This window comes from Salmo salar, chromosome 11 (assembly GCF_965601325.2).
Source record: "Salmo salar chromosome 11, fSalSal1, whole genome shotgun sequence".
Classification (NCBI taxonomy): domain Eukaryota; kingdom Metazoa; phylum Chordata; class Actinopteri; order Salmoniformes; family Salmonidae; genus Salmo; species Salmo salar.
The window spans coordinates 89595404-89614687 of NC_138301.1; the positions used below are offsets into that span (position 1 = coordinate 89595404).

The 19284-nt window shown below is 43.5% G+C and overlaps 1 protein-coding gene across 4 annotated transcripts in view; it reads right to left on the reverse strand.

The window, feature by feature from the left end:
- LOC106563138 (netrin receptor UNC5D) overlaps positions 1-19284 on the reverse strand; it is a 343811-nt gene that overhangs the window by 24753 nt on the left and 299774 nt on the right. For 2 of the 4 annotated variants that reach the window (XM_082958137.1, XM_014128393.3), the window contains 3 exons: positions 9422-9829; positions 8726-8813; positions 1853-2024 (listed from right to left, as the gene is read on the reverse strand). In XM_082958137.1, the coding sequence (XP_082814263.1) occupies positions 1853-2024; positions 8726-8813; positions 9422-9829 (668 nt within the window). Of the gene's footprint in view, positions 1-1852; positions 2028-8725; positions 8814-9421; positions 9830-19284 lie in introns of all 4 variants that reach the window. The other 2 variants (XM_014128394.3, XM_014128391.3) reach the window with 1 other exon arrangement.

Genomic DNA, 19284 nt, shown 5'->3' on the forward strand with positions numbered 1-19284 from the left:
GCGCACACACACACTCATTCGTCGACTGGTCTTTGATAGCTGCCTTTTGTGCAGCAAGCGTCTCTCGCCAGCAAATCATATCCTGTGTAAATGTCATAGGCAGTGAATAGGCCTGGGCCTTTGACCGTCACAGGTCAACCGCAAGGCACAAGGAGCTCTGAGCTCCAGGGTCAACTCTGCCTAGATGAGCTACCGGTCACTCTCCAACACTCCTTTGATGAAGTAAGTTAAACATTAAAGTTCCAATGTAGCTATATTATCTCAATATTAAATCATTTCTGGGCAACAATCAAGTACCTTACTGTGTTTGTTGTCAATCAAAATTATACAAAATAAACAAAAATACCTTGTTAGCAAAGAGCAATTTCTCAAGCAAGAATTTTGCTAGTACTGTCTGGGAGTGATCTGAGTGAGGAGGGAAAAACTGAAAACAAACTGTTATTGGCAGAGAGATTTGGAACTCTCTTTCTTATTGGTCTATTGACCAATTTACCACCTGGTGATGACACCAGGCAGGCCACAACTCCATCTCACCAAAACAGGCAGAAATTGTAGGTGTTTTTTTAAAACAGCGCTTACACTAAAAGGGCATTATCATAATTTTCACAATTTCACAGTATAATTAATTTGTTGTGTGGGTGGAGAATATTGTTCTGGTCCCCTGCTGCTGTCCCTGCTCTTTGATGTGACCACAGAGGAAGAAGAAGGGATGGTTGATGGAGGAAAGGAATCTGATGAAGGGATTGTGGTGGAAAGGGATGCTTCTGTAATGATGGGGTTCCACGCACACCCACACGCCGGTCCCCTCTCAGCCAGTCTTATCAAACAGATCTTACAGTAAAAGGGCATTAGTTTATTTTTCAAAATTACACAATATTATTCCAACCTCATAGTGTGGAAATATAAAATACAGGACAATCACGTTTTTTTACTGCATTGGGCCTTTAAAAGAACCTCGCTGATACGTCTGCTGGGCTGGATAGACGGGTGGATGGATGGAAAAAAATGGAGGGTGTTGATTGATGTCGGAGCTCAGAGCTTGAGAGAACGAGGGAGTCCCTCCGAGAAAGACAGAGTGGGATGTTATAAGAGGCAGAGTTTTTTTTGAGAGGTTGGTTGGACTTGAGCTTTCACTACTTTTCAAAGAAGTCCATGCTAACATGAGTGAGTGAAATAGTTCCTCCCAACTGGCAGCTCAATGAAACTCAGTGGAATAGAGGTTGAGAAGTCAGTATGAAGAACAGAATATGTGGAATTTAGATTATGTGACTGAATCTTATTCTCAGTTTTAGGGAAAAAGACAAGGTGAACACTGAACATTCCGGCTTTTTTGTAAGGAGCAAAGAAATCAACTGTTTTCTCAATCTAGTATATGGAAATGTTTCATTGGATGTGAGCATATTGGCTGACATTTCCCTGCACATTAATAGCCCACGAAGGAAGCAAAGTTGTAGAAAATAACCGTAACATTTTAAATAGATGGCACATAATCGAATCCCCGAGCTGACAAGGTAAAAATCTGTTGTTCTGCCCCTGAACAAGGCAGTTAACCCACTGTTCCTAGGCCATCATTGAAAATAAGAATTTGTTCTTAACTGACTTGCCTAGTTAAATATAGGTAAAATAAAAAAATATCTGGGCCAGTTTTGATTTGATTTGATCACAGTGGCAGGCGTTTGCATCGTCTGGAACGCATTTTAATGTTCTTTACTTGAACTCCGGTTAAATAAACTCATGGATATTATAAAAGGAAAGTTACAATATCAATTGCGAATTATACAGAGTCTTTTATACAGAGAAAATGTCACACTGTTCCTCTAAATGTTCTGAAATGTTGTCAGGATAATCTCACCTCCCACTTGTTATCCTGTGTCTGCCTCTTGAGGCGGATGCTCCAGTTATCGGCGGCAACCTCAGCGCAGTGGGCTATCGTCATGGCGACGGGACAGGAGAGGTCAAGGCCCAGCGGACCGTACGTGACCTCTGGGCTCAGCAGGACCTCCTGTCTCTCTTCTGATAGGGTACTGCTGAAAACACACATACAAAAACACCAGGACGGGTTTAGACTCCAAACTCTCCACAGACAGTGTACATGAGAGGAACATGAAAACCAGAATAGGGCATGTTTCTTAAACAGTGGGTAATGGCTTTACATGAGCAAGAGCAAGAGGGGAAAAAGACACATTGGCATATGGTCCCATTCTTGCGAACACAGAAACGTTGATGGGGCTGCCATCAGTCCAGAAGGGCCTGCACTACTACACATATTTTTACAGCCCAGCGCTCAATGAAAACTGATGACTGCTTGACTTCATGCTATTTGAGCCTCAACCATCCGTCAGTCCTGCTGCTGCAGGCCTGGGGGTCAATCTCACTGTGGGTAGAGTGGCCCTGCTATCCCTGCTGTCACAGGGCCAAGCTGGTGTCCCCCGCCTAAGCCTGAGTGACAGGTCCGATTAGCGACCAGAGGCAGAGTCAGAGGAGTGATTTCAGCTAAACTGATTAACTGGACACTCTAATGAAGGGATCAGGACCACTGTTTGTTGGTGTTGAGTGAAACATCACAAACATCTAAATACTGACTGGCTGGAATAGGTCTGTTTGGGTACACAACCTGTTTTTAGGAGGAAACAAGTTGGCTAGCATTCTACTGTGTTGGGTAGGCAAACCATCAACGGAGAATAAAAACATATGCAAGCATACGACTGTGTTATATTGCTTTCTGAAACATCAGTTGAACACGATATGGGGTGAACAAAGTGAGATCAACCTCGCTCGCCACAGGATTTTCACTCTGCTTTATCATTATTTATTTTTCAGATAATTATCAGTGCCTATTGTGTTCAATTTGTCTCCATTGTTCAAATGAAAGCAATCAGCAGCATAACATTGACAGGGGTTATGATCTCTCATCTAAAAATACAGAATAAATAAGCCAACAGTTTTGAAAGCCTGCAGCTGTCCTGCATATATGTGTTCATGTGCGCACGCATGTTTGTGTGTGTATATGTTTGTTGTGTGTGTGTGTGTGTGTGTGTGTGTGTGTGTGTGTGTGTGTGTGTGTGTGTGTGTGTGTGTGTGTGTGTGTGTGTGTGTGTGTGTGTGTGTGTGTGTGTGTGTGTGTGTGTGTGTGTCTTTGTGCGCTATGGTAATTAGGCCCAGTTGTTAGAGGAACATCAAGGTTACCTGCAGATCGGACTCTGATAATTAGCCTGAAGAGAGGAGAATAAAAAAACATTTGCTTTTCAAAGAAAGCACGACTCGGAGCAAAGATGAAAAACTAGAAATGTTTCATGGTTCTGGCTTGAGTATCTCGGGAACAAATATAAATGATTTGTTCAATGGAATTAGTTTGAGAGGTGGATCAGGTAGGGTGACTTTGTGTTATTGATGTTTTAATAATGGATTGGAGTGTTTTCATGTTGGAATGATTTGACTGGCATTGTGATGCTGAATGATATTCTATAATCCACTGAAACTCTTATTCTGAAAACATGCAAACAAATAGTCTACCATTTTTTTACACATAAATTACCTCCGTAAACAAGATAAAAAGGTCAAGTGAATAGTAACATGATTGCAAACAGAGAGTGGTTTGACTGAAGGCCACCTGAAGTAACCCCTAATCAACACTCCCCCTCTCACTCTCGATCGTTCATCCCTCTATTGCAACTCCTCCTAACAACCTCGCAGTCTCCCTCTCACACCTCCATTCTTCGTCAGCCACACTTTCCCTTTTCACTCCCTTTCACTCGATCTCTCATTCACACTTGGTCACCGATCGGATCTCTACAGAGATCTCCTGACCTTGTGTTAAGGCCACGGGCTGTACCGTGGTGGCCTGACAAGGATCAAACAATAACTGCACTTCAAGGCACTAACACCCCGTGGGGATTTTATTGTTTCATTTAGAAAAAAATACATCATAACAACCTTGGATACTGTTCCCTATGGAGTTTCAAGCTTTTCAGTGCACAACAAGACCTCGTTAGCTCGCTGAGTCGAAGCCAAGGCTTTAACACATTAGATGAGGCTAGTGCCATGAACTACCTCTGCTACAAACACGTGGCATTAAAAACACTGAAGAACAGACACACTTTCTGCGTGCGTTCAGCATAAGGCTCCCCAACTCCTCTCAATACAAACTTTCCAACTCAACTCAGCACCGCTAACTTCGACGGTTAACTGTTCTACTGATCTCTCAATAATATCTAATAACCCCCACCAAGACCTCTAGACTGCAGTGTGAAGACTTCCCTAGTGAGGACAAGCCTCTCATCTCAGTCTCCATACTGCAGCCCTGGAGCCACGAAGGCTGAGCTGATCGATTCCTATCCTGCAGCCGAGTGGAGATCCACCGCTCACCGCCTCATGTAGTTGGATTCGTCCTGAAGTCTGAATAGGAGGAAAACATTTTATTTCTCCCAGGGTCTCTCTCTATGCGCTTGTCAAAAGATTGTGATTGACAGCTCAATGGTGCGCTGCCCTCCAGACTCCCTCTAATGCCAGGCAGGAAGTAAACAGCAAACAACCTTATCGGGACCAGGCAGAAACCTAAAGGTGTGGGCTCAGGGAGATCAAGGAGTGTTTAGAGTAGCGCACACCTCACAGGACAGACACAGGCAGTCCACCCCTAAGCTCTGAGGTGTAAACTATAGGTGACCTTTGATCCTTATCTTTACCCTCGCTACCCAGAAGCCTCTGGGGTGCTCTGAGAAGGAGGAAGAGGGAGGAGGGATGACATGATTGTAGCCACATTTGATCCCATGCAAGTGACAATCAATGTCACTTATTTAAACTCCTTGAGAAGTCGAAATGTCATTTCATTGATGCGGCCAACCTGTTAACCAGGTTGTCAGGGGTGATAAGTTGTTGGGATGGTTTCATCCAGATGTGTTCGAGGTATTACACATTTTTGGTCTGCAAAGCAATCACAAACAAAATTATCCAAAAAGACTGACTCATGGTGGCTAGATAACTTCTTGAAGCCTCTCAGAGAAAAGTCAACAGTATTACATTTCTTGTGAATGTCTTTTAACTGTCGTGCCATTTTCGCTTTGAGTAATAGCCTCGTGAAAGTCTTGACAGCTAAGTCATGGCAATGGGCTCTCCATAGCAGACAATAGTTACCTAGACTCTCTCTTTGTCTGTCTTGTTCTATCTGACAAATGATGGCAGATACCCTTAACACTGAAGACTTTAACATTCACAGCCTTAACTAGTCACACAGGAAGGAGGGGGCTGAGTCAGTCGCTCAGGGCTATGCTGCAATCTGCAGGGCCGTGTCTGCAACTGCCAGCCTCTTCCTGACACATCAAGTCCTCCCCTGTAGAGTGTGCAAGATGAGCTAAGGCTGCATGCTGGGCAGTGTATATAGCAGTTCCTCAATTAAACGTTTTCAGGTTACGTCGCAGTGCATTGAGGTATATTTATGGTATATAGTACGGTATATTGCATCACCGCAAGGGGGAGTTAGAATGCTGATTATGCTTTTAGGTTCGGTGTAAATCATTGGTACCCAGGCGCTAATGTGTCTCTTGATGAATGGGTGATAGAAACCAGACAGAAACTGATCATTGTAAACATTGAATTTGAATTAACTTAATGATAAGGATAAAGAATGGCGCAGCCATATAGCCTCGGCTACTAAGCACAGATGAATAAAACTCAAAACATGCTATTCTGTTCTTTTGAAATACATTATCTTAGTATCATGTTTTTTATGACCTTCCTAAATGAAAGCCTCATATAAAGCACACAATTCGGTCTTGATGCAGTGAGGGGCGCAGAGAAATAAATAACATTTAATTGGTAGTAGGCCCGAATCTAGATTCTATCTGAACCAATTAAAACATGCAAAATAGCCTTCTAAATAGGCCAAGCCTTCAATAGTAACTTTGTCGTTGGTTTCTGAAGAGTTCAGCTCATCCACTCAAGCAGGCACACAGACTCACTAATTTATGGCTGAGTCTGTGTGCTTAACTCATTACCGAATAAATAACAACAATAGAAAGAAGCATCTGGTGGCTTTAAAACTAAAATTATCGCATTCAACTCTAAGGTCAAAACACATCGACTCCTATCGATTTACAGCATTTCCCTGATTTACACTACAAATGTGCAAAGGCCCAATTAGAGGGAGGGATAGGGGCATCTTTTAGTCGCGTGCGGAGCTCAAGTTTATAACAGCTGTCAGTCAAAACCAATACAGTGCTGTGAACCGGAGAATGGGCTACAATGAAAATAATCATAAAGGCCAGGATATTATATCAACAAGAGAATAGAGAATGGAACGAGTCACATTTGAATTGAAACTACCAGATTGAATTGCATTTAAATGCCCAATTGTATTTCATACAATACTCTGACAATATTGAAATTCGGCTTGCTTGACCTTCTTCCTTTTTTTCTTCCTATAGGCCTACAATGAAATATATAATAAAATTGTAATCATGAAGTGTAGATGTTCTCAAAGATGCCCTCTGGTGGGCATTAACGGTAAGCACTGTAACACACTGTACCATTTTTATTTTATTTTATTTCACCTTTATTTAACCAGGTAGGCTAGTTCTCATTTACAACTGCGACCTGGCCAAGATAAAGCAAAGCAGTGTGACACAGACAACAACACAGAGTTACACATGGAGTAAACAATAAACAAGACAATAACACAATAAACAAGTCAATGACACAGTAGAAAAAAAAGAAAGTCTATATACAGTGTGTGCAAAAGGCATGAGGAGGTAGGCAATAAATAGGCCATAGGAGCGAATAATTACAATTTAGCAGAATAACACTGGAGTGATAAATGAGCATATGATGATGTGCATGTAGAAATACTGGTGTGCAAAAGAGCAGAAAAGTAAATAAAATAAAAACTGATTGGGGATGAGGTAGGTAGATTGGGTGGGCAATTTACAGATGGACTATGTACAGCTGCAGCGATCGGTTAGCAGCTCAGGTAGCTGATGTTTAAAGTTGGTGAGGGAAATAAAAGTCTCCAACTTCAGCGATTTTTGCAATTCGTTCCAGTCACTGGCAGCAGAGAACTGGAAGGAAAGGCGGCCAAATGAGGTGTTGGCTTTGGGGATGATCAGTGAGATATACCTGCTGGAGCGTGTGCTACGGGTGGGTGTTGTTATCGTGACCAGTGAACTGAGATAAGGCGGGGCTTTACCTAGCATAGACTTAGAGATGACCTGGAGCCAGTGGGTCTGTCGACGAATATGTAGCGAGGGCCAGCCGACTAGAGCATACAGGTCGCAGTGTGTGTGGTATAAGGTGATTAGGTAACAAAACTGTGATAGACTGCATCCAGTTTGCTGAGTAGAGTAATGGAAGCTATTTTGTAGATGACATCGCCGAAGTCGAGGATCGGTAGGATAGTCAGTTTTACTAGGGTAAGTTTGGCGGCGTGAGTGAAGGAGGCTTTGTTGCGAAGTAGAAAGCCGATTCTAGATTTGATTTTGGATTGGAGATGTTTAATATGAGTCTGGAAGGAGAGTTTACAGTCTAACCAGACACCTAGGTATTTATAGTTGTCCACATATTCTAGGTCGGAACCGTCCAGGGTGGTGATGCTAGTCGGGTGGGCAGGTGCGGGCAGCGAACGGTTGAAAAGCATGCATTTGGTTTTACTAGCGTTTAAGAGCAGTTGGAGGCCACGGAAGGAGTGTTGTATGGCATTGAAGCTCGTTTGGAGGTTTGTTAGCACAGTGTCCAAGGAAGGGCCAGAAGTATACAGAATGGTGTCGTCTGCGTAGAGGTGGATCAGGGAATCGCCTGCAGCAAGAGCGACATCATTGATATATACAGAGAAAAGAGTCGGCCCGAGAATTGAACCCTATGGTACCCCCATAGAGACTGCCAGAGGTCCGGACAACATGCCCTCCGATTTGACACACTGAACTCTGTCTGCAAAGTAGTTGGTGAACCAGGCGAGGCAATCATTAGAAAAACCAAGGCTATTGAGTCTGCCGATAAGAATACGGTGATTGACAGAGTCGAAAGCCTTGGCCAGGTCGATGAAGACGGCTGCACAGTACTGTCTTTTATTGATGGTGGTTATGATATCGTTTAGTACCTTGAACGTGGCTGAGGTGCACCCGTGACCGGCCGGGAAACCAGATCGCACAGTGGAGAAGGTACGGTGGGATTCGAAATGGTCAGTGATCTGTTTACTAACTTGGCTTTCGAAGACTTTAGATAGGCAGGGCAGGATGGAAATAGGTCTGTAACAGTTTGGGTCTAGGGTGTCATTGTGTCATGTCCTTGAAGAGGGGGATGACCGAGGCAGCTTTCCAATCTTTTGGATCTCGGACAATACAAAAAGAGAGGTTGAACAGACTGGTAATAGGGGTTGCAACAATGGCGGCGGATAGTTTTAGTACCATACCACGGCATACCGCATCCTATACCATATTATGAAGCAACTTTTAATTGAGGAACCACTGTATGTGTGTGTGTGTGTGTGTGTATTTGTATGTTGGAATGTGTGTGTGTGTGTCTGAGTGAGTGAGTGAGCGAGCGAGTGTGTGGGTGTGTGTGCTTGCATACACCAGTGCGTGTGGGTGTTAATAAGTGGGAGAGATAGTGTGAGAAATAGGGAAAACAGGATGAGAGATGGAGTGAGATGAAGTGGTAGAATGAAAGAGAGAGCGATAAGAGGTAGAGAGGGAGGCAGGCAGCCTGATCCTCTGTGCCATATCTGTGTGTCGTGTTATACCTGCTGCTGTCCTCCTGGTTGATGACCATGTACATTTCCCAGGTAGTGTCCACAGCTATCCCCCCATGGGGCACCAACAGACTCACGCCTACAGACAGAGATAGAAAGAGAGAGGAACAGAGGAGATGATCACGAGACACACGCACACGCTTGCACACATATGTGCATGCACCACACACACACACACACACACACACACACACACACACACACACACACACACACACACACACACACACACACACACACACTACGATCTCACTCATCCACACACACTGCCGCACATTGCTGTCTCCTGTCCTTTGTGACACTTTAATCTACTGGCAAGTTAGATTAGCACTCTAGAGAGGAATTGTTTGTGGGCTCCAGTGTTGGTGGTAGTGTGTGTGTGTGTGTGTGTGTGTGTGTGTGTGTGTGTGTGGTGCACTGTTGGCAACATTGATTTGAGAGCCCCAGAGTCCCTGACTGGCTTCTCTGACTGTCACCTGCACTAAATAGACCTGACACCCAGCAATGTGTGTGCGTACGTGCATGTGTGTGTGTGTATGTATATCGTGATCCTCTCCTCTGTGCGTGTGTGCGCCTCTATGTATGTGGTATGTGGACCTGTGTGTGTGGAAGCCTTCAAACATCCATGCCTGTGTATGTGCGGGTTTGCATGTGTGGTACATTGCCCTTACGAACCACAACACTCACCTGTATTGGGCACCACCAGCCTCCCTCCCGCGTGTCCGAACACCCCGGCCGTCCTGAGTGGGGGCCTGGATGGCGTAGATGGTGCAAGGGGGCCGAGGAGGGTCTTCTCCCTCCTTCCTCTCAGGGTCCCCTCCAACCCCACACCGCTGTAGTCGGGCGCCAGTCCCCGGGGGAAGGTCTGGGGGTGGGCTTTCTGGGTGTGGTACTCGGCCCCCCTCTCTGACACGCCCAGGGACACCATGAAAGAGGAGTGAACTTTGACCTTGAGGTCGGGCAGGGGGTCGAAGAGCGAAGGCTCCTGAGATATGAGTTCTTTATCCATGGAGTCCTGGAAGCAGATGGGGCTGGTGTAGGTCCGTGACACCGTTAGGTCCGGCTGCTGGGATGAGTTGATCAACAGGGGGTTGCCTGGAAAAGAGAGAATACATGATTGGTTGATTGGTTAAGTTATCTGTTGGATGATTGGTTGTTTGATTAGTTAATTGACAGACAAAAATATATGGACAATGTGATTGATGACCTCTAGTCACAAACTGATTCCTAGCTATCATCACTGATGACCCCCAGTGGCTCTGAAAGGACTGGATTGACTAATAAATATAATCTTAAATTGCAATAAAGTGTAACTAAAAAGTGTAACTAAAAACTAAACCAAAAATATAGTGTACATAGTATAACGGAGATGTTCTGTTTCCAAAGCCAACACCTCATTTGGCCGCCTTTCCTTCCAATTCTCTGCTGACAATGACTGGAACAAATTTAAAAAATCACTGAAGTTGGAGACTCATATCTCCCTCACTAACTTTAAGCGTCAGCTGTCAGAGGAGCTTACCGATCGCTGTAGCTGTACACAGCCCATCTGTAAATAGCCCACCCAACCAACTACCTACCTCATCCCCATATTTGTTTTTGTTTTTCTGCTCTTTTGCACACCAGTATTTCTACTTGCACATCCTCATCTGCACATATATCACTCCAGTGTAAATTGCTAAATTGTAATTACTTCGCCACTATTGGCCTATTTATTGCCTTACCTCCTTACTTAATTTGCACACACTGTATCCAGATTTTTCTATTGTGTTATTGACTGTACATTTGTTTATACCATGTGTAATTATGTGTTGTTTTTGTCGCACTGCTTTGCTTTATCTTGGCCAGGTCGCAATTGTAAATGAGAACTTGTTCTCAACTGGCCTACCTGGTTAAATAAAGGTGAAATAAAAAAAATAAAAAATGTTTTGGTTCAATGCAGCTGAGTCTCCGTGTTCATGACAAAGGATATGTAGCATTTGGAAAACTGAATCTATCGTATCAGGCGGCTATTTCGAGCTCCATACTGTAGGACTGGGATTTAGGAAAGAGAGCCCTGGAAAGAGAAGGTCCACAGGTTTCAGATACTGTCCCAGAAAACCACAGAAAACACATCTGCTTAACAGACTGGTTGTGTATATAACACTTCAACATGGGTTTTAATACCATAGTATACTATAGTATTTTTGTGGGGGTAGCTGACAGCAGCATGCCAACTATTGGTTACCCATGGTTGGTGTACTGTTGCGCTGCTAGCAGCATCGGACACAGTTCTGATATTGGCTTGCCGGAAAGAAGAATGGCGCTGGAATCCAGGTGAAAGCTATGATACCTTATTGATGTCAACTGTTAAATCCACTTACATTTTTTGGATTGTTTTTATTTTACCTTTATTTAACTAGGCAAGTCAGTTAAGAACAAATTCTTATTTACAATGACGGCCATCCAAAAGGCAAAAGGTCTCTTGCGGGGACGGGGGCCTGGGATAAAAAATAAAATATATAGGACAAAACCCACATCACAACAAGAGAGAAGCCACAACACTACATAAAGAGAGACTTAAGACAACAACATTGCACGGCAGCAACACATGACAACACAGCCTGGTAGCAACACAACAAGGCAGCAGCACAACATGGTAGAAGCACAAAACATGATACAAACATTATTGGGCACAGACAACAGCACAAAGGCAAGAAGTTAGAGACAACTATACGTCACGTGAAGCAGCCACAACTGTGACATTCTTAATGTCCATGATTGAGTGTTTGAATGAAGAGACGGTGCGTTTTTTGCAGTTCGTTCCAGTGGCTAGCTGCAGCAAACTGAAAAGAGGAGTAACCCAGGGATGTGTGTGCTTTGCGGACCTTTAACAGAATGTGACCACCAGAATGGGTGTTGTATGTGGAGGATGAGGGCTGCAGTAGGTATCTCAGATAGGGTGAGTGAGGCCTTAAGAGGGTTTTATAAATAAGCATAAACCAGTGGCTCTTGCAACGGGTATACAGAGATAACCCGTTTACAGAGTATAGAGTGCAGTGATGTGTCCTATAAGGAGCATTGGTGGCAAGTCTGATGGCCGAATGGTAAAGAACATCTACGTAATCTAGCATGGGTAGGAAGGTCATCTGAATCAGGGTTAGTTTGGCAGCTGAGGTGAAAGAGGAGCAATTACGATAGAGGAAACCAAGTCTAGATTTAACCTTAGCCTGTAGCTTTGATATGTGCTGAGAGAACAGTGTACTATCTAGCCATACTCCCAAGTACATGTATGAGGTGACTTCCTCAAGCTCCAAACCCTCAGAGGTAGTATTCTTTCTTGGCATTCTTCTTACCAAACCAGATGACCTTTGTTTTGGAGGTGTTCAGAACAAGGTTAAGGGCGGAGAAAGCTTGTTGGACACTAAGAAAGCGTTGTTGTAGAGCATTTAACACAAAATCTGGGGAGGGGCCAGCTGAGTATAAAACTGTATCATCTGCATATAAATGGATGAGAGCTTCCTACTGCCTGAGCTATGTTGTTGATGTAAATTGAGAGCGTGGGGCCTAGGATCGAGCCTTGAGGCACTCCCTTGGTGACAGGCAGTGGCTGAGACAGCAGATGTTCTAACTTTATACACTGCACTCTTTGAGAGAGGTAGTTAGCAAACCAGGCCAAAGACCCCTCAGAGACAGCAATACTCATTAGCCGGCCCACAAGAATGGAATGGTTTACCGTATCAAAACTTTGGCCAAGTCAATAAAAACAGCAGCACAACATTGCTTAGAATCAAAGGCAATGGTGACATCATTTAGGACCTTTAAGGTTGCAGTGACACATCCATAACCTGAGCGGAAACCAGATTGCATTCCAGAGAGAATACTATAGTACTATAGACATCAAGAAAGCCAGTCAGTTGATTATTGAGTTTTTTTCAACACTTTTGATAAACAGAGCAAAATAGAAATTGGCCTAGAACAATTAGGATCAGTTTGATCTCCCCCTTTAAATAACGGATGCACTGTGGCTGCCTTCCAAGCAATAGGAACCTCCCCAGAGAGAAGAGACAGGTTAAAAGGTCAGAGATAGGCTTAGCGATGATAAGGGCTGCAACCTTAAAGAAGAAAGGATCTAAACTATCTGACCCAGATGTTTTTTTTGAACGGGGTATGGCAGTAGGTGCCAGGCACACCAGTTTGATTGTGTCAATAACTGCAATTCTGCTATGTTTTTCATGCTCAACAGTTTCCTGTGTGTATCAAGAATGGTCCACCACCCAAAGCACATCCAGCCAACTTGACACAACTGTGGAAGCATTGGAGTCAACATTAGCCAGCATCCCCGTGGAATGCTTTCGACACCGAGTAGATTCCATGCCCCCAACGAATTGAGGCTGTTCTATGGGAAAAGGGGAGTGCAGCTCAATATTAGGAAGGTGTTATGTTTTGTAGATTCAGTGTATAGCGGCCGTTTTACAGGCTCCTGTTTTTTTGTGGGCATCGTAACTTTTTTGAACATTCCAGCCAGTGTCTATTCCACAAGTTACCACCGGCTAAATCTAAGATGTTGAAATGCCTATTTACTCTGTTCCATCTGACTTCGCAATCCACTGTCTCATCAGCCCAGCCAGGCAATTTATAAACTTGATCTCCACTATAAAAAGCATCTAGACACAATCTCACATTTCTTTTAGACCAACATTTTGTTTTCAACAGTGGAGATTTTTATACATCTTGCTGTCTGTCTCGCCTACATTTTCAAATTCGATCTCCAGCTGTCCCATAGTAAGGAACGTGTCGAGAGTCGGGACGAGACAGACAGGCAGGCCGTGTTTCTCAGCCAGTCTAAATCATGAATCAGCTGGCATCATTTTTATGGATATATATATAACCAAGTGCAGCTAGTTTGCAGTCTTTCCAGCTTCAGTTTGAAACTGTGTTGTTGGTTAGCTCCTCTGAACAACAGTGTTATGACGAGAGAGCACATTGTCTATGCCAGCCAAATACATGTCACTAGAAAACAGCTTAAACAAATGCAAATGCAGCTACTGATGTTATTCTGGCTGCACTGTTTGATGTGACTGTAAGTTAGCCATTGTTGGCTAGCTAGAAAGCAAGGGATAAGAACATTACCAGCCAGCATGGCAATGGAACATTTAGAACGAACGACTGTCCATAGATACAGAACAAAAAGACTGAACGACTGGGTCGGGTCTGGTCACTAGATAAAGAACAAAAACACTGAACGACTGGGTTGTGTCTGGCAACCGACCTGATAGAATGAATTACCAGCCGGCTTGGGTAGCAACCCTAGATTTGTGTCGGGACTATATCTTGTAGAAGGATGACATACTATGAATAAATTCATCAAAATAACGTTTTTAATGACAATATGTCAATCATTATTTGAATATGTTGGTAAAAAAGTGATAATGCCCTTGAAGCCGGTGTTTAGAAGATATATTGGCACGGATCGTCTTGGGCCTAACAACACCTGTGCCAATATATCCTCCAAACACCGGCTTCTCTGGCATTATCACTTAAATGTACAATCACTGGAGAACTAATTGGATGAGCTCCGTTCGAGACTATCTTATTAACGGAACCTGAAGAACTGTAATATCTTATATTTTTTTGGAAACTTGGCTGAACAAAGACATGGATAATGTACAACTAGCTGGTTTTTCTATGCATCATTAGGACAGAACAGTAGTGATGGGTAAGCTCAAGGGGGTGGTGTGTCTTTGTTAACAACAGCTGGTGCGCAATCTCTAATATGAAGGAGTCAATTGACGTACACGTGCGTCACACGGTGACGTTATTTTGAATATTGAATAGCTCCCTGTGTGTTTATGCAAGACTTACCGTTTCTTGTAGTCGCTGCAGGTCAATCCCCTAAAGTTTGCGCCTATTCCATAACACGGAGCTTGTGAAAGCAGCCCTTTTCTACACATTTCTGGCCCTCCAAGAGATATGTAAGAAATGTATTTGTATTATGAAATATAATTGTATTTGTATTATGAAATATAATTGCATTTATTCCTGTTATCAATCAAGGTGAGACTGAACATCGACAAGGTGCAGGAGAAACAGGAGAGCTACCGGAGCAGAATCAAGAAGAGGGACCAAGTGCTACTACATCCGGGTGAGTTACTTGGTTTGGAAGAAGGACAAAAGGAAGGTGAGACCTGGGAAATCTCGCTGCTCTTTCGCTCTTAGCTGGGGTCAACATCTGTTAAGGTGAATATTTAAAAAAATCTACCTCTCCAAATGACTTTAGGACCACTGACTGTCCAAGCCCCCCAGGAGGTATCCCATCTACCAGAACCAGTGATTTTGGATCAGTCTGATTCTCTGTGCCCTGAGTTGGAGGGGGACCAGCTTGAGGTAGGCTATACCTTCCAAAAGTGTTTGAAAAGTCTCCCATTCATAACACTGCACTAATCTCTCACATTTTCTCACAGTAAAGTGTAACCTGTGTTTTTGCTTGTTTGTCTGTCTCCTACCCTGTTCCCATTAACTCTGCTCCTGTTCTCCGGGACCTAGGGGTTCTTCCCAACACCCAGACATGGATCCACCTGATGTCCTCCATTACCAACCACCCTCCAACTTTTCATTACATCATCTACAGCTTCTTAATTGTCATGTCGTTATCTGCTAAGAGTTTTCTTGCTCTATCATACTGGGCACATAATATGTGAGATACACAGATTAACTAAAAACACGAGCACTGCAAACACTCAGAACAAAGAGAGCAGCAGCGCCTGGACTTTGCAGTCTCTCTCTTCAAGTCCCCTTTCCGAGACTGGCTCCTGTTGAGAACAAGTGACAGACAGAACCTCCCACTCACACAGCAACCACCTCCTCAATATTCCACACACTAAGATTCTGTATTTTAGTCTTTAATCTATGATTGCCATGAGAGTGTACAAAAATCAGTGAAAATAAATCTGTCACAACAGTACCAAAAAATATAAAGGTTTGTGTTAAAATCTTAAATATTGCCAGGTTGATTTTCACAGCTGTTTCACAAGGTTTTCATTATAGTAAGTTGTAAGGTATCCTTTGATGGTATTTATTTGTTCTACATTATTCATTGTTGTATCCTAGGACCTACAATAGATACATATATATTCAACCACAAGGGTGTACTAATGAGCTATGCGAGATAAAAAAAATATATACACTGCTCAAAAAAATAAAGGGAACACTTAAACAACACATCCTAGATCTGAATGAAATAAATAATCTTATTAAATACTTTTTTCTTTACATAGTTGAATGTGCTGACAACAAAATCACACAAAAATAATCAATGGAAATCCAATTTATCAAGCCATGGAGGTCTGGATTTGGAGTCACACTCAAAATTAAAGTGGAAAACCACACTACAGGCTGATCCAACTTTGATGTAATGTCCTTAAAACGAGTCAAAATGAGGCTCAGTAGTGTGTGTGGCCTCCACGTGCCTGTATGACCTCTCTACAACGCCTGGGCATGCTCCTGATGAGGTGGCGGATGGTCTCCTGAGGGATCTCCTCCCAGACCTAGACTAAAGCATCCGCCAACTCCTAGACAGTCTGTGGTGCAACGTGGCGTTGGTGGATGGAGCGAGACACGATGTCCCAGATGTGCTCAATTGGATTCAGGTCTGGGGAACGGGCGGGCCAGTCCATAGCATCAATGCCTTCCTCTTGCAGGAACTGCTGACACACTCCAGCCACATGAGGTCTAGCATTGTCTTGCATTAGGAGGAACCCAGGGCCAACCGCACCAGCATATGGTCTCACAAGGGGTCTGAGGATCTCATCTCGGTACCTAATGGCAGTCAGGCTACCTCTGGCGAGCACATGGAGGGCTGTGCGGCCCCCCAAAGAAATGCCACCCCACCATGACTGACCCACCGCCAAACCGGTCATGCTGGAGGATGTTGCAGGCAGCAGAACGTTCTCCACGGCGTCTCCAGACTCTGTCACGTCTGTCACGTGCTCAGTGTGAACCTGCTTTCATCTGTGAAGAGCACAGGGCGCCAGTGGCGAATTTGCCAATCTTGGTGTTGTCTGGCAAATGCCAAATGTCCTGCACGGTGTTGGGCTGTAAGCACAACCCCCACCTGTGGACGTCGGGCCCTCATACCACCCTCATGGAGTCTGTTTCTGACCGTTTTAGCAAACACATGCACATTTGTGGCCTGCTGGAGGTCATTTTGCAGGGCTCTGGCAGTGCTCCTCCTGCTCCTCCTTGCACAAAGGTGGAGGTAGCGGTCCTGCTGCTGGGTTGTTGCCCTCCTACGGCCTCCTCCACGTCTCCTGATGTACTGGCCTGTCTCCTGGTAGCACCTCCATGCTCTGGACACTACGCTGACAGACACAGCAAACCTTCTTGCCACAGCTCGCATTGATGTGCCATCCTGGATGAGCTGCACTACCTGAGCCACTTGTGTGGGTTGTAGACTCCGTCTCATGCTACCACTACAGTGAAAGCACCGCCAGCATTCAAAAGTGACCAAAACATCAGCCAGGAAGCATAGGAACTGAGAAGTGGTCTGTGGTCACCACCTGCTGAACCACTCCTTTATTGGGGGTGTCTTGCTTATTGCCTATAATTTCCACCTGTTGTCTATTCCATTTGCACAACAGCATGTGACATTTATTGTCAATCAGTGTTGCTTCCTAAGTGGACAGTTTGATTTCACAGAAGTGTGATTGACTTGGAGTTACATTGTGTTGTTTAAGTGTTCCCTTTATTTTTTTGAGCAGTATATATTTCTCTATTTTCCTTCTCTCTGCATTGTTGGGAAGGACCTGAAAGTAAGCATTTCACTGTTTAGTCCACACCTGTTTACAAATTGTGACAATGAAAATGTGATTTGATTTATAGTGGTGTGCTAACTGTTAGTCATCAGTGGTCCAATAAGTGACACAGTGAATGTCAATTATGGCTGGAGGGCAAGTGGTCGTCACTAGTTACCACAGCCACAATTATGGCTAAACCCCACCTATTTCTATAATTTATCTTCTTAAAATATGATTTTAAACCTAACCTTAACGCTAACCTTAACCACACTGCTAACCTCATGCCTAACCCTTACCTGGCTGTGGTAACTACTGACAACCACAGCAAACCCTGGCAACAATTGTGTTAAACAACTTCCTGGTCTCAACGACAACAATCTCTTCACTATGGAAACTGGGACGCTAAAAACACCTCACCATGACAACGGGAAGTGCCTCAAAGTACTTGTCACTGCAATAGAGGTGTAACAAACACCCCTCCATAGCAACAACTATCTGTATAAAACTCTCCGCTAATGGCCAATAGAGAGTGAAATGAGCTAATGAGTGTGTGTGTTATAATTGAGAGAGATTCTTAAACTTTAAGCTTTGATTCCAACTTGTGTTTCTTAGTGAGTTGGACTACTACATGAGACTTAAACAACTTACGGATCAAATCCCTTTAGCGGGATCGATTTGACAAGAGCCAGTGAAAGTGCAGGGCGCCAAATTCAAAACAGCAAAAATCTCATAATTAAAATTCCTCAAACATACAAGTATTATACACCATTTTAAAGATAAGATTCTCATTAATCCAACCACAGTGTCCGATTTCAAAAAGGCTTTACAGCGAAAGCACAGCAAACAATTATGTTAGGTCAGCACCTAGTCACAAAAAAACATACAGCCATTTTCCAGCCAAAGAGAGGAGTCACACAAAGCAGAAATAGAGATCAAATTAATCACTAACCTTTGATGATCTTCATCAGATGGCACTCATAGGACTTCATGTTACACAATACATGTATGTTTTGTTCGATAAAGTTCATATTTATATCCAAAAATCGCAGTTTACATTGGCGCGTTATGTTCAGTAATGTTTGCCTCCAAAACCTCAAATGACTTTGCAGAGAGCCACATCAATTTACAGAAATACTTATCATAAACTTTGATAAAATATACAAGTGTTATGCACAGAATTAGATACACTTCTCCTTAATGCAACCGCTGTATCAGATTTCAAAAAAGCTTCACGGCGAAAGCACACTTTGCAATAATCTGAGTACAGCGCTCAGACACCAAAAGAAGCTATACAGATACCAGCCATGTTGTGCAGTCAACAGAAGTCAGAAATAGAGTTATAAATATACACTTACCTTTGATGATCTTCATCGCAATGCACTCCCAGGAATCCCAGTTCCACAATAAATGTTTGTTTTGTTCGATAAAGTTCATCTTTATGTCCAAATACCTCCATTTTGTTCACGCTTACTAAGTTTGTAGAAACATGTCAAACGATGTATAGAATCAATCTTTAGGATGTTTTTATCATAAATCTTCAACTGGACAATTCCTTTCTCTTTCGGAATGAAGATGAACTCAGCTCGCTCCCAAGGCCGCGCGCGTGACTGAGTTCATGCCTTTTTTTCAGATACCTGACTCCATATGCTCTTATTCTCTCCCCATTCACAGTAGAAGCCTGGAACAACATTCTAAAGACTGTAGTCATCTAGTGGAAGCCTTAGGAAGTGCAATATGACCCCACAGACACTGTATATTGGATAGAGAATCACTTGAAAA